Source organism: Elgaria multicarinata, chromosome 1, assembly GCF_023053635.1.
Source record: "Elgaria multicarinata webbii isolate HBS135686 ecotype San Diego chromosome 1, rElgMul1.1.pri, whole genome shotgun sequence".
Classification (NCBI taxonomy): Eukaryota; Metazoa; Chordata; class Lepidosauria; order Squamata; family Anguidae; genus Elgaria; species Elgaria multicarinata.
The window spans coordinates 25,881,860-25,896,686 of record NC_086171.1 but is presented as its reverse complement, the minus strand read 5'-3'; the positions used below and the strand labels follow the sequence as shown (position 1 = coordinate 25,896,686).

Genomic DNA, 14,827 nt, shown 5'->3' with positions numbered 1-14,827 from the left:
CCCATCAACACCTATTTCAGATGGAAAAACCACACGTGGTCTGAGGTGATTACTCCATTACATGTTCCAAAGGCTGATCAACACCAAAGTAGCCTGGGCCCACTATGAGTTTCCAGATAACTGAGATCCACTTAGAAATGAAGACCTTTGCATTCACCTTCCTCTGAAATAACTTTCCTTCCCTCTTTCATCTGATACAGCTGTTCTGCCCGTGGTGTGCCCAGCTCCACACTATTAAAACCTGAGGTGTTCCGTTGTTCTTAGGTCACCTTCACATTTCCATGACGCCCTCCCAGCTCCTTATTTGATGAACCACAACTTCCTGTCTCAGTCTCTTCTTACACAATCACTGTTTTAGGAACAGTCTGCTGGTCCACTTTTAGGGGGTGGTATACTAATCAATCTTTACCTTTCAGTAAATATTTAAAGTTAATTTAACTTCTATATTTCCAGTGTTGTTGAGTTAATTACCTCATTTTTGTCGAAGTACGCTGTACAATCTACCACACCTCTGCAAAAAATCCAAACATTTCTGGATTCATCTGGTACATGTGTACATATGTGAGTTCGCATTCACGTGTAAATGAGAACATTCTGCAAGATATAAACCAAAGGAATTGCTAAATATCTGAAGTGATCCTTAGTAAGTGAAAACGATTGGAAAAATGAAATAATCACTAATATTTAATTTAAAAATACTGTGAAGTTGTCTGCCTTTAGTTCTGAAGCAGTTCTAAACTGCCTTTAGTTTCCCTTGCTCGGCTCCGTCCATTTTCTTCTGCCCCTTACGCCTGGAACGCTCTTCCAGAACATTTGAGAACTACAACTTCAATCGCAGCTTTTAAAGCTCAACTAAAAACTTTTCTTTTTCCTAAAGCTTTTAAAACTTGATGTTGTGCAGACTTTATACTGTTAGTTTTACCCTACCCTGTGCCTGCTTACCCTACCCTGTGTCTGTTTGCATTCTCTTCCCCTCCTTGTTGTTTTACTATGATTTTATTAGATTGTAAGCCTATGCGGCAGTCTTGCTATTTACTGTTTTACTCTGTACAGCACCATGTACATTGATGGTGCTATATAAATAAATAATAATAATAATAATAATAATAATAATAATAATAATAATAAGCAATAGGAAGCACATTTAGATTTGATTTTAATGAACTGTGAGTACAGCTGCAGCTGTGACCCTGCTGCAGTGTTCCCTCTCAACATGTGATCAGTATTGTCAGCTACTCGCCTGTTAGTTGATTTGCATGTAATGCAGGAATGTTGCTCATATTCTCCAGCAACTACATGTGGATTCCTCCAACAGCAGCCTTTAGTACTATTGAGTTCAGAAACCAATTTCTCCAAGTAGACCAGATGGTCTAGACTGGGGAGGATAAAGTTGTAATAGTTATCAAACTTTTTGTGTACATAACATTACTATTTTATGATTTGTCAAAAACATCGACAACCTTGAACTGTCAACATAATGTTTGTTCCTAGATCATATTTTTGTTTAAATTCACAAAGTTAATACACATAAGCATAAAGAAGCCTTGTTTTCTTTCGCACACTTCTTGCGTGTGTCCTTGCCTGCCCACTGGACTTCCATAAACATTTGGTAGACGTAGTCACTGTTAGTTATATTGTCTGATCCTTCCTTAGTATAGAACACAGTGATAGCCTTCTTATCTTGTAAACTAGAGAATCCCTAACGTTGAGTGCACAGTTGTAGAAATGATACTCAGCGTCCAAGAGATGGTATGTGTGGGAAGACAGGAAGAAGAGAAGCAGTAATATTCAATTATTTAAATAAATGTCTACTGTCCATTACCAAGGGCTCTGAGCTGATAGCAATAATTCAAAATAATACATAAGATAGATAAATTAAAATAAGGATAAAAACATGACAAATGCTACATATCCCAACCCTCCCAGCTTAACTCCAAATTTTAGTATTTGTAAGTTAAGGCACAGGCAGTAAATGTTAATGCAAATTATTTCATAAAAGCCAAGATAAAGATATCATCTTAGCTGCTAGGATCCAACTGTAACATTTTTATGGGCGACCAGCTAGAGGACAATGGATCAGATGAAGCAATTTTGATTGGCCCTTGAAACTGTACCAAATGTTAAGCTATGGTGAAATGTTTGTGTACAGTTTCACTTAAAACTTTTAACTGTAATGTCTATCTCTTCCCCCATCCATTTTTGGCTTTTGTGTGTATACATATTTGTATGAAATGACATGCCAGAGTGCATGTATTCCATAATGGTGAAGTCTTTACAGATAGATGGTGCTAAACTACATTATGAAGCTTGACCACTCATGAAAGGATGCTAAATTTCATTATGAGCATTGACCACTCACTCTGTATGGCAAAATATACTTCAGGCCCACAGTCTGCTGCCTGAAGAATCGTGTGGCCCCCCAAGAATTTAGCAGTTGGCCATCCTTCATACAATCATTTGCCAAGACATTTAGCTCATGTGTTAAACACTTACGTTATGCTATTTGTTTTCTTTTCTCATATAATGGTACTTTATGAAAGACGCAAACTGAACTTTCTCCTCCTTCCTGTCCTCCTGTAAATGGACTTTGTAAGTCGGGTGTGCTTTAAATGGTAAGTCATGGAATTGGACAGGGACAAGGTCTCCAGAAGGAAACATAGTCCATAGAGGACTCTTGGTAACTCAAGTTTATTTGTACAGCCACACCATCACATTTTTGGGCAAAAGCAACTGAAGTTGATAAATTGGCTTTGACATCTTAAGTTTTCTAAGATGTTGTAAATGGAAAATACTACTGATTTTTTTTATTGGGAAGCTTTTATCTATAAGGTTAGAATATTTATAAACACGGTGCCTTTTCAGAGCAGTATTTAGTTTACAATACTGCACCCTAAGAAGTGAGTGCGGTTCTGAGATGTGAAAACAGTTTCAAATGTCAGTATTTTGGCAGACATGTATTTACGACATGGGATGCTGATGTGAAACCAACAGATGGTGGTGATCTGGTCTCACAAATCACATGTGGTCCAAAAATGTGACCCCAAAGATTCCAGTGGAAATCCACTGATTTCTGTTGTGATCTTGGGAAAGGTTATTTCTTCTGCTTTGTTACTCCTTTACACATCTGTAATTGTGATTCTAATTCCAAGATTGGTGGGGTGGGGGAATCCTAGTTATCATTATGAAATTAGATCTGAGAAATGTAATTTAGTCAGGGATGCTTTAAGGTGGATTCCTGCACTGAGCAGGGGGTTGAGCTCAATGGCCTTATAGGCCCCTTCCTACTCTTCTATTCTATGATTCTGTGATTAATTGTGAACTGAGAAACTATAAAAGTAGTCAGCAAAATGTCATGAAATGAACGTGTCTAAGAGATTGCTACCTAATATATCCATAATTGACTGATTTAGTCACATTTTATATTCCTCTGTATGAGTCCATGTCTGATGTAGGACAGCCCATACTGATGCCACTACTGACACAACAGAAAAAAACACAGCAGAGAAAAACACCTTTACTTTCCAGTGCAAACTACATGGAATAATTTTAGATAGATTTGCACAGTAAACTATATATATAGGTTGCACATTTGATGTGGAATCAGTCCTCGAAGTTGTGCCTGTGCAAACATAATCCTCCAACAGGACACAAAATCTCTTCTCCTGAACTATCAGCTTTGGAAATAAGGATAAAAAAGAAATGTGGAATTCGCTATATAAAAAGCAAAGAGATCAAAGTTGTGTTTTCATTTAAACATTGTTTTTATTCCATTAAATGGAGACCAAGACATCTTAAAAACTCGTGTTTTGTTTTGATTTGACTTAGGATGCTGGTGAAATGGTTCGTTCATTCGTTGGTGGTTTGGAACTGATAGTGAATTTGTTAAAATCAGATAATAAAGACGTTCTGGCAAGTGTATGTGCAGCTATCACCAACATAGCGAAAGATGAAGAGAATTTAGCTGTTATAACAGATCATGGTGTCGTCCCTTTGTTGTCAAAGCTAGCTAATACGGTAAGTAATGCCTTTTTAATAACAGGCGTCATCAGATGGCACACTTGCGACTGGCCACTCCTGGATCTTTGCGGGAAATTTTGACTGCAATCCTCCCGTGCATCTCCTGCTCCTTCTGTCATTTTCCCCGCTTCAAAATACCACCTGGAAAAACCGATTTTTCTGCCTGTAATGCTAATTGGCGCCATTTCCTGCTGTGTGCAGGAGAGGTTGCGCCATAAAAACACCCACTGAATGGGCCACGTGGTCTTTCCTTGCTTCCTCTTTCTTCCCCGTGTTAAGAAAGAGGAAGCTGCTCAACCCTATTGTGGGACAAAAGCAGGAGGCAAAGCCAACAGGAGGAAATATGATCTCCCCGCCTCCCCCACCCTGTCTGATGATCCTCAAAATGTTTTAACAACTGCTAATTTAGTGAAACATGCTGCATGGGACCTCCTCTTGTGTTTCCTGCTGCCAGTAAGTATGGTTGCTGAAAGCACTCAATATGTGGTGTAATGAAGCGAAAGGGAAACAGAGTTTTTTTAAAAAAAGGTTCAGGATATTCTGATAGAAAATGAAACTGTGGAGAAGTCCAGAATAAAAGATGAAGTGAAAGGGAATACTATGTGGGTATACTATGAAGCAGCTGAGGAGGAAGAGCTCAAGCCCTTCTGTCTTTAGGCTCTGGAGAACCATTAAATAACCAAGAGACTAAGCACAGAAGTACAATTCATATGTCTTTGATTTTGTTCCTGGAATATAAAATTTACCTTAAGTATGTCAAATGTTTTCACAACATTCATTTTAATTGTTGAAATGGTACTTTCTGGTTTGCTCACTTCACTTCAACACATCTTTTTAAAAATCAGTTTATTAAACTTCATGTGTGTATACCTGCATGTGTGTGTGTGTATGTAATATATATGTGTATGTGTATCTACATCTATCTGCAACTGAGAGAATGAATCGGTTTGGACAACACAATAACCAGTGATGTGTTTAATGGTCAACAGTGGGTTAAATAGTCAAATAGTTGGTTACTGTGTCATCTGTTGGGACATTTTCACACCAAATTTGGTTATTTGGCCAAAAAAAAGAATAATACAGTAATGCATCAAAACAATGAAAAACAGGAGTAGATATTTTCCATTATTCATGTTACAAGTCTTTTATGGTGCAATCCTATGCATGATTAGACAGGAAAAATCTCCTACAATTCTCAGCATGGCTGCCTGGGGAATGCTGGGAGTTGTAGGAGGTTTTTTATGTCTAAAAGGATTGCACCCTTAAAGGTGTTGCCTTACGATAAGAAAATGGGATAAACAATTCACTAGCACAGCTTTATGGCTGTGATTGTACATATGTGGGAGCAGAACAGGCCATGATTGAGCCTGACCCCTTTGTTCCAGTATACATATGTTTGCCACTATCGCACGGGATCTTGGCACACAAAGCAGCTCCTGTGCTGTTGATGTAACTTCAAATGGGACCCTGTTGAAACGTAATCTAATTTTTTCACCCTGTCATTTGATGGTGACTTGGATCTAAAATGTCAGGGAATGCATTTCCAGGCTGACTTATTTTTCCTTTTGGCATAGAACAACGACAAATTAAGACGTCACTTAGCCGAGGCCATTTCTCGCTGCTGTATGTGGGGAAGTAACAGGATTGCCTTTGGAGACACAAAAGCTGTCGCTCCTTTAGTACGTTACCTGAAATCGAGTGACCCAGCAGTTCATCGAGCGACCGCACAAGCCCTCTATCAACTATCAGAGGATCCCAACAATTGCATCACTATGCATGAAAATGGGGTGGTAAAGGTGAGTAAAACGTTTTTTGTTGACCCAATGTTGTGGAGAACTTGGTCTTAGGGTGGGGTCCCCTAGACTAGGGCAGTCCCATCCCTATCACCTTACGTGGAGGATCACTGCTTCAGCTCTTTCCTCTGAAGGCCGCTTTAAGAGTCTTCCTCTCCTCACGTGTGGAGCTCCTTCTGCCTCGTGTGCTCAGCCTCCCAGTCTTGCAGCTGCTCTTCTTTCTGGCAGATGTCTTTTTCAGGCTCCCCAGCCTCCCAAAGCACCTCCTGATGACTCTTCCTCAGGCAAACTCTCCTGCCAGACTCCTCCTTACATTCACTCCTGTCAGAGCCCTCCAGCTTTGGTGTGGCCAACATTCCATCACCCCGCGTCTATTTAAAATTAGGACTAATGGACATCCTTAGAATGTTCAGTTATTTTCCAATCAGATGGTATCAATTCCATTCCTATCTTCCCATATATAAGGACAGAAAGCTGGCTTCATTTTCTCCTCTTAGCGGTAACAGTAACTGCCAATTTTGCCAGCACACCATATTTACAATGTAATTCTCCTCAGGCACAAGCCTCAAATAAAAAGCATAAATTTTACTTCTGCTGTTAATCCATTCAGACCTTTAGGGCTAATTCCTACACATGTTTAGACAGAGAAAAAGTCTGGCTAGGGCATGCTGGGAGTTTTAGGACTTATTTTTCAGTTTAAACATGCATAGGATTGCACCTTTAGTCATTGAAACAGAACAGAACAGTTAAACAAGGATGGGCAAACAAGTGATGTTTAAGATCGCCAGGATTCTCCAAACATCGTCTCGCCGCCGTCTTGTGCCTGATTCCTGCTCACTTTTGCCATCACTGTTCGCTCTGCACCAACAAGAAAATTGCACAAATTGAGCAGCAATCAAATGTGAAATTAGCACAGATTTTCTAATTTGCACAACTTTCCTCTGATTCATTCTGCAGTGGAAATTTGGGCAAATTAGGAAATTCCCACAAAATCACACTGGGAAGTTGTGACAATTTGCAGACAGTTTCAGTGGACACATGATTGTGATTGCGTTCAGGGCTTTGAACAGAGGATGCTTGCATGTTTTGCAAGCAAAAACTAAATTCTCATACATCTCTTAAGTTAAACGTCTACCCCAGTTTTACCTCAGTCTCATGTCTTCATGTGGGTATTCAGAAATGGACTGAGCTTCCGCCAGAAGGCATGATAAGGAAGTGAAACAACCCTCCCTCCAAACAAGTTTCCATAACGTCTCTGTGGAACTAGATAATCGGAGAAATGGAGGATGGCTGCTACATCTTCTCCTTTTTCACTCCATAATGTGAGGAGAAATAAACCTTGTGATCTAACGTCACTGAGCTCTGAGTTTGTCCATTCCTGTTTCTCTTAATTGGCTGCTACTTAAGGGGGTGGAAAAACGTGGCGTGCATTGATGTCATATCATATATTTTGTTTTTCTGCATGGTAGGCGGTGGGGAGAGGAAAATATTTGGGTTTTGTATGTATCCCTTATATTTTCTAATCGCATTCTAAGTTTCCATTAACTGAACTGTAGTTTTCATCCCAGCAGGGATATTGTGTCTAATTAGCTCTAATGTGTCTGACTACCTCTAAAACTTTATTGCTGACAGTGCTGTGGATGTGTTAAACTAAGGAGAATTTCATGATTATCAGAAATGTTTAAAATCAAATCACAAAGTCACCCAACATTTTAGGAAGAAAAAGAATGAGTAATAGAGCAATGGGGTGGGTTGCTCCAACGCTGGCGCCTCCAAATAATCCAAAGTCAGCCAAGAGCAGCACGGTAGTGGGGTTGTTGTTATTATTTCCTTTTCCGTGTGTGTGTTTTCTTTCTTTAACTGTTTTCCTCCCAGTGATGTCAGTGGAAAGGGAAGTGGACTATACCACTCCATTCTGGGGATCAGTCAAAGGCACAGGAGGGCTGTAGACGAGGAATGCCTTCTGACCCACTCCCCTTTCCCCTTTACCAGCTGATGCTCTAACATTGGAGTGGTGAGGGCTGTGAAGGTTTCCATGGTGGTTGGGAGGGGGCATCTGAAGGCAGCTCTCTCTCCCCATTATAAGAAAAGGAATTGAGAGTAAAACTGCCATTATCATACTGCCTTTATACAAATCTATGGTGCAACCACACTTAGAATACTGTGAACAGTTCTGGTCACCACACCTAAAAAAAAGTTGTTATGGAGCTGGAAAAAGTGCAGAAAAGGGCAACTAAAATGATTAAGGGGCTGGAACATCTCCCCTGTGAGGGACGGATACATCAACTGGGATTACTTGGAAAAAAGGAGGCTAAGGGGAGTCATGTACCTTCAGAGAGGACACAACAAAGCAAAGGCAATTCTACTATAATCAAAAAGGGAAAAAAACCAAAGCAGAAATCGACAATATGGATGGAAAGGAGTCCCTAGAGGTGGTGACCTGCAAAGGGTGTGCAATGTTCGTGTTTCTGCCTGAGCTCAACATGGCGTATACCTGCAACAAGTGCAAGCTGGTGGCACTTTTGGAAGAAAAAGTGAGGGGACTTGAGCAGCGAGTGTCCACCCTCCAAGGAATAAGAGAAGTCGAGGAGTTCTTAGACCGAACGGTGGAACTGCAACAGCAACAAGAAGCACATGAGATTGAAGAACAACAGCCAGCTGAAGCCGAAGTGGAGTATGCTGAGGGGAGGAAAGCCAATGAAGAGGAAACTCCTTGGAAAAGAGTGACAGTTAGGAGAGGAGGAATTAGAGGGCGTTCTGCACCGGTGGGGCCATTGGAGTTAAGCAACCGCTTTCAGCTTCTGGAGAATGAGACTGAAGGACAGTTTGCAGAGGAGGAAGTACAGGAGACACCATGCAACAGTGACCAAGGGACAGAAGGTAGGTCAACCAAGAAGAAGAGAAGAGTAGTCGTTGTGGGAGACTCCCTGCTGCGTGGGATTGAAACCCAAGTATGTCGTGAAGACCCATGGACTCGCCAGGTGTGCTGTCTCCCTGGAGCACAGATTAGAGATGTGACTGAAAGGTTACCGAAGCTCATAAAGACAACGGACACATATCCCTTTCTTCTCATCCATGTGGGAACAAATGATGTCGCCAAGCAGAGCTACGAAGAAATCATTTCAGACTTTGAAGTTCTGGGAAGGAAACTGAAGAACTTTGGGGCCCAGGTAGTTTTCTCATCCATCCTCCCTGTTCTTGGAAGAGGATTAGAAAGGGAAAGAAAAATACTCCGGATGAACGACTGGCTTCGAAGGTGGTGCCGTCGTGAGAGTTTTGGATTCTGGGACCACGGGCTACGCTACTTGGAACATGGACTGCTGGCAAGAGATGGGTTGCACCTCACAAGGGCTGGAAAGAATGAGTTCGGCCACAGCATGAAGAACTTCATCAGGAGGGCTTTAAACTGAATCTTACGGGGGTGGGAGACGTAAATTTTGAGGCAACAATGGATGAAGGCCAATGCACCACAGTACAGAGAACAGCTCCAACAGTGTCCCAAAATAGTGTCTGCAACAAGGTAGGAACAAAGCCAGACTATAAAACACATGGTCTTCGATGTCTCTATACTAATGCCCAGAGCATGGGAAACAAACAGAATGAACTTGAACTCTTATTACATGAAGGCAAATACGACTTGATAGGTATAACTGAAACTTGGTGGGATGACTCCCATGACTGGAATATAGCAATTGAAGGATATAACTTGTTCAAAAAGAACAGAAGAAATAGAAAGGGAGGTGGAGTTGCACTATATGTTAAAAATACCTATCCCTGCACAGAAATACAGGCGGATGAGATTGGGAGCCCCGTCGAGAGCATCTGGATTAAAATAAATGGGGCTAGGAATAAAAAGAATATGATAATCTGAGTCTACTACCGACCACCCAATCAAGGAGAAGACGAGGACGAAACTTTTGAGAAACAAATTACCAGTGTTTCAAGGAAGTGTGATGTAGTAGTGATGGGGGACTTCAATTACCCTGATATCTGTTGGGAGACCATTACTGCCAAAAGCGGCCCTTCCAAGAAATTCCTGACATGTATGGGTGATAACTTTCTCCTACAGAAAGTGGTGGAAGGAACTAGAGGATCGGCAATCCTTGACTTGTTATTGACCAATAGGGATGACTTAGTGGATAAAGTGGCAGTTACGGGAACTCTGGGGGAAAGTGACCACGTCATACTTGAATTCTTGATTATGAAGGAGACAAAAGTCGAGCGTAGCCATACACGTACTCTGGATTTTAGGAAAGCTGATTTTAATAAACTCAGAACTATAATAAGTAAGGTCCCGTGGCAAGGGAGCCTAAAGAGAAAAGGAGTGCAGGATGGGTGGGAGTATCTAAAAAATGAAATTTTAAAGGCACAGTTACAAACAATTCCAACAAGGAGAAAAGATAGAAGACAACAGAGGAAACCAATGTGGCTCCACAAAAAGCTTATTGATGAACTGAAAACAAAAAGGGATACATATAGGAAGTGGAAGGAAGGCCAGGCTACAAAAGAAGAGTACAGACAAGTGGCGCAGAAGTGCCGAAATGGCGTCAGGAAGGCTAAAGCTGTGAATGAGCTGAGATTAGCGAGGGATGCTAAAAGCAATAAAAAGGCTTTCTTCAGATACGTGAGTAGTAAAAGACAGAGGAAAGAAATGGTGGTTCAACTGCTTAATGAGGATGGCAAATTGATAACAGATGACAAAGAAAAGGCTGAAGTGCTCAATTCCTACTTTGCCTCGGTCTTCTCCCAAAAGCGGGTCTATGACCCCCCTGGAAAAAGTGAAGCAGAAGTTGAGGGGGCAGGATTGCAGTTTGAGATTGATAAACAAATGGTCAAAGAACACCTAATTTCCTTGAATGAGTTCAAATCTCCAGGGCCCGATGAACTGCATCCAAGAGTAATGAAGGAGCTAGCGGAAGAACTCTCAGAACCTTTGTCTATTATCTTTGCAAAATCATGGAAGACGGGTGAGGTGCCGGATGACTGGAGGAGGGCTAACGTTGTCCCTATCTTCAAAAAGGGCAAAAAGGAGGAACCTGGGAACTACAGACCAGTCAGTCTGACATCCATCCCTGGGAAAATTCTGGAGCAGATTATAAAGAAGTCAATCTGTAAACACCTTGAAATCAATGCGGTGATTACTAGAAGCCAACATGGATTTGTCAGGAACAAATCCTGTCAGACTAATTTGATCTCATTTTTTGATAGGATAACCTCCCTTGTGGACTGTGGGAATGCTGTGGACGTCATATATCTTGACTTCAGCAAAGCTTTTGACAAAGTACCACATGACATTCTGATTAACAAACTAGCTAAAAGTGGGCTAGATGGAACAACTATTAGGTGGATCCACAGTTGGCTACAGAATCGGACTCAAAGAGTACTTATCAATGGAACCTTCTCAAACTGGGGAGAGGCAACGAGTGGGGTGCCGCAGGGCTCAGTGCTGGGCCCAGTGCTCTTCAACATTTTTATTAATGATTTGGACGAGGAGGTGCAGGGAACGCTGATCAAATTTGCAGATGACACCAAATTGGGTGGGATAGCTAATACCCTGGAAGACAGAAACAAACTTCAAAGTGATCTTGAGAGGCTGGAGTGCTGGGCTGAAAACAACAGAATGAAATTTAATAGGGATAAATGCCAAGTTCTACATTTAGGGAATAGAAACCAAATGCACAGTTACAAGATGGGGGACACTTGGCTCAGCAATACTACAAACGAGAAAGATCTTGGAATTGTTGTAGATCACAAGCTGAATATGAGCCAACAGTGCGATATGGCTGCAAGAAAGGCAAATGCTATTTTGGGCTGCATTAATAGAAGTATAGCTTCCAAATCACGTGAGGTACTGGTTCCTCTCTACTCGGCCCTGGTTAGGCCTCATCTAGAGTATTGCGTCCAGTTCTGGGCTCCACAATTCAAGAAGGACGCAGACAAGCTGGAGCGTGTTCAGAAGAGGGCAACCAGGATGATCAGAGGTCTAGAAACAAAGCCCTATGAAGAGAGACTGAAAGAACTGGGCATGTTTAGCCTGGAGAAGAGAAGATTGAGGGGAGACATGATAGCAGTCTTCAAATACTTAAAAGGTTGTCACACAGAGGAGGGCCAGGATCTCTTCTCGATCCTCCCAGAGTGCAGGACACAGAATAACGGGCTCAAGTTAAAGGAAGCCAGATTCCGGCTGGACATCAGGAAAAACTTCCTGACTGTTAGAGCAGTGCGACAATGGAATCAGCTACCTAGGGAGGTTGTGGGCTCTCCCACACTAGAGGCATTCAAGAGGCAGCTGGACAACCATCTGTCAGGGATGCTTTAGGGTGGATTCCTGCATTGAGCAGGGGGTTGGACTCGATGGCCTTGTAGGCCCCTTCCAACTCTGCTATTCTATGATTCTATGATAGAGGTGTACAAAATTATGCGTGGTGTGGAAAATGTGGATAGGGAGACAATTTTCTTCCTCTCTCAAAATACTAGAACCTGGGGGCATCCCATGAAGCTGGTTGGTGGGAGATCCAGGACAAATAAAAGGAAGTACTTCTTCACCCAGCGCATAGTTAAATTAAGGAACTCACTACCACAGAATGTATTGATGGCCACCCATTTGGATGGCTTTAAAAGGGGGTTGGATAAATTCCTGGAGGCAAAGCCTATCAATGGCTACTAGCCCTGATGGTTGTGTGCTGTCTCCAGTATTTGAGGCAGTAAGCCTGTGTGCACCACTTGCTGGGGAACATGGATGGGGGGTGCTCTTGCACAATGTCCTGCCTTGTTGGTCCCTGGCCAATGGCTCGTTGGCAACTGTGTGAACAGAGTGCTGGTTTTTATAGTATTCTTATTGGTGAAAAAACTATTTAACTTTTTAAAAGCTCAGAGTTTTCAGTAATTCTCTTAAACACAAAATAAGTGTTTGATTATATTGTAGCCATCCCACAATTAACTGCCAAATTAAGTGTTAAAATACTGGGAGAATACTTGTTGCAACACTTGCAACAAGTGTCACTTGCAACACTTTCCACTTTTCCTCAGTCTTTAAGTCTGAACACCAACCCATCTACTAAGTGATTTTTGTTTCTTTTTATGCTTGAGACAATCATGGCAATGGTTTTACATTAGAAGAGCTTCATATGTAGTGGGGTGTGTGAAGCATTGCCGAATAGCAGGCAGGAGTGTTGTCTAGTGGTTACTATTGCTGTCTAGGGCATCAGTAAGAGGCATCAGGCCACAGTACCTTATCGGGCTATGAAGCAGATGGATGGCTGTCCACAGCAGAGGATGGAGCCAATGGTGAGAAGATAGCCAAAGCAACTGTCACAGTTACGGAATTTACAGAACCTTGTTTAGTATGTATGATTTGTGGTTGTTATGTTGTAATATGTTGTGCCCCAAAGGTACACATTCTACATATATTACTTTAATTCACGTCCATAGTGGTGGACACTGTTCAGAAAACTTTGGCTCTTTGCTGTTGCAATAAAGAGCCTCTTCCATGGCATAACCTTTGAGGGGTAAACTGTTATATAGATAAGAACATAATTATTAGTAAACTTTCTGAAAACTTTGCAAAATGTTCTAGTGAGATATGCTTGTGAAACGCGTTGCTGCTTCAGAACAACGGGATGTCCTGAAAGGAGCCCCAGATTTCACACTTGCTCTACTCAGAGCGTTCCTTTCTTTCCTATGTTCCTGTGATAGAGGGCTGCTTTACACAGGCATGTCCATCACTTGATGGCTCACATGTGTGAATGGGCCATCACAGATATCATTCAAAAGAATGTACCTATCGGCTCATGTCGCCTCTAAAGCAATGCCTTTCAGTAGTGGAGTTAGTTTATGCATTCAGCAGTCAGGTGTCAAGTGCCCAGCAAACACAGCATGTGTGAACCAGACCATTGTCTGTGTAATCCCTGGTAAGAGATGGTAGCAGTAATAGTGATGAGCTTATTGTTGGTTTTAGCCTTTGCTTTGGTAAGTTTCTAATTTAGGAACATTTGGATAACAAATTTGGATACTGGCATCCTCATCTTGGCATGTTCTGAATATCTCTTAGTCTTATAAAAAGAAGCCTGTCCCACTAAGCTGTAGGTTTGTTGGAGCAGTTCAACAGAAGCTGTGCCCTGCAGCTCTTTTGGTGATAAATGAGCCGTTTCAAATAAATGGAGCTGCAGCCAATTTGTACAGAAGGAATCATTAAAACATTTTTAAATAGACAGTTTTGAAGGTTCAGAATGTATAAACAAGGTATGCTAAACCCAAATATATACTGCTCATTTTAAATGGAAAAGGTTGCTGCTCGTTGACTCTTCCAGCTTTAACAGAATTTGCCAAAAAGCCGAAGAATCTGGCACGGACCATAGATAACAGTTCCATCTTTCATCTAGGCTTCTCTTCTGTATTTATCTTACTTCAGAGAATGCAGGGAATGTCCTTTTCTTCCGACTTGGCAGTTTTTCTAAACCACAGAAATACACTGAACAGCTTCTTGCAATTGTCTTAAGACAAATTTCAGTTTAGGAGAATTTGTAAAAAAAATAATAAAATTAAAAAAATCGGGCTGTGATCCAGAGAGTCCTATGCACAAGTGGAAACCATTTTCATGCATGCACAGACGACTCACTGATTTTCCATCCTGTGTATCTCCCTGTGCTGCATCACATACAGCTCTGAAAAGGCCCGTGATGTACACAAGTGGACTTTCCGGAAGATTAAGGGGGAAACTGCAGCTTGTAAAATGGACCAGAGCAGCCCCAGTGTGCACTTCGAATACCACACATAGCGTTTGCAAGCTGACCAAGATCCTTTTTAATCTGATGTAGAGGGGCAGGGAGAGAACTCCCACAGGAACATTATTTGTCAACAATTCTATCATTACAAAAATTAAGTGTACAGTTAATAAAATGAGTTTCTTCTAACTGGCAGCTATTGGGCTTAGCACACCGAGGCAGGGTGCCAGGTAATTACTTTTGGCAATGAGCTCAGCAAAAATAGTTTCCTTGCAAAAGAAACTATTCACAGAA

At 41.6% G+C, this 14,827-nt stretch overlaps 1 protein-coding gene across 1 annotated transcript in view; it reads left to right on the top strand.

The window, feature by feature from the left end:
* ODAD2 (outer dynein arm docking complex subunit 2) overlaps positions 1-14,827 on the top strand; it is an 87,015-nt gene that overhangs the window by 57,113 nt on the left and 15,075 nt on the right. The window contains exons 17-18 of the mRNA XM_063128456.1: positions 3,826-4,014; positions 5,592-5,813. Coding sequence (XP_062984526.1) covers positions 3,826-4,014; positions 5,592-5,813 — 411 coding nt within the window. The remainder of the gene's footprint in view (positions 1-3,825; positions 4,015-5,591; positions 5,814-14,827) is intronic.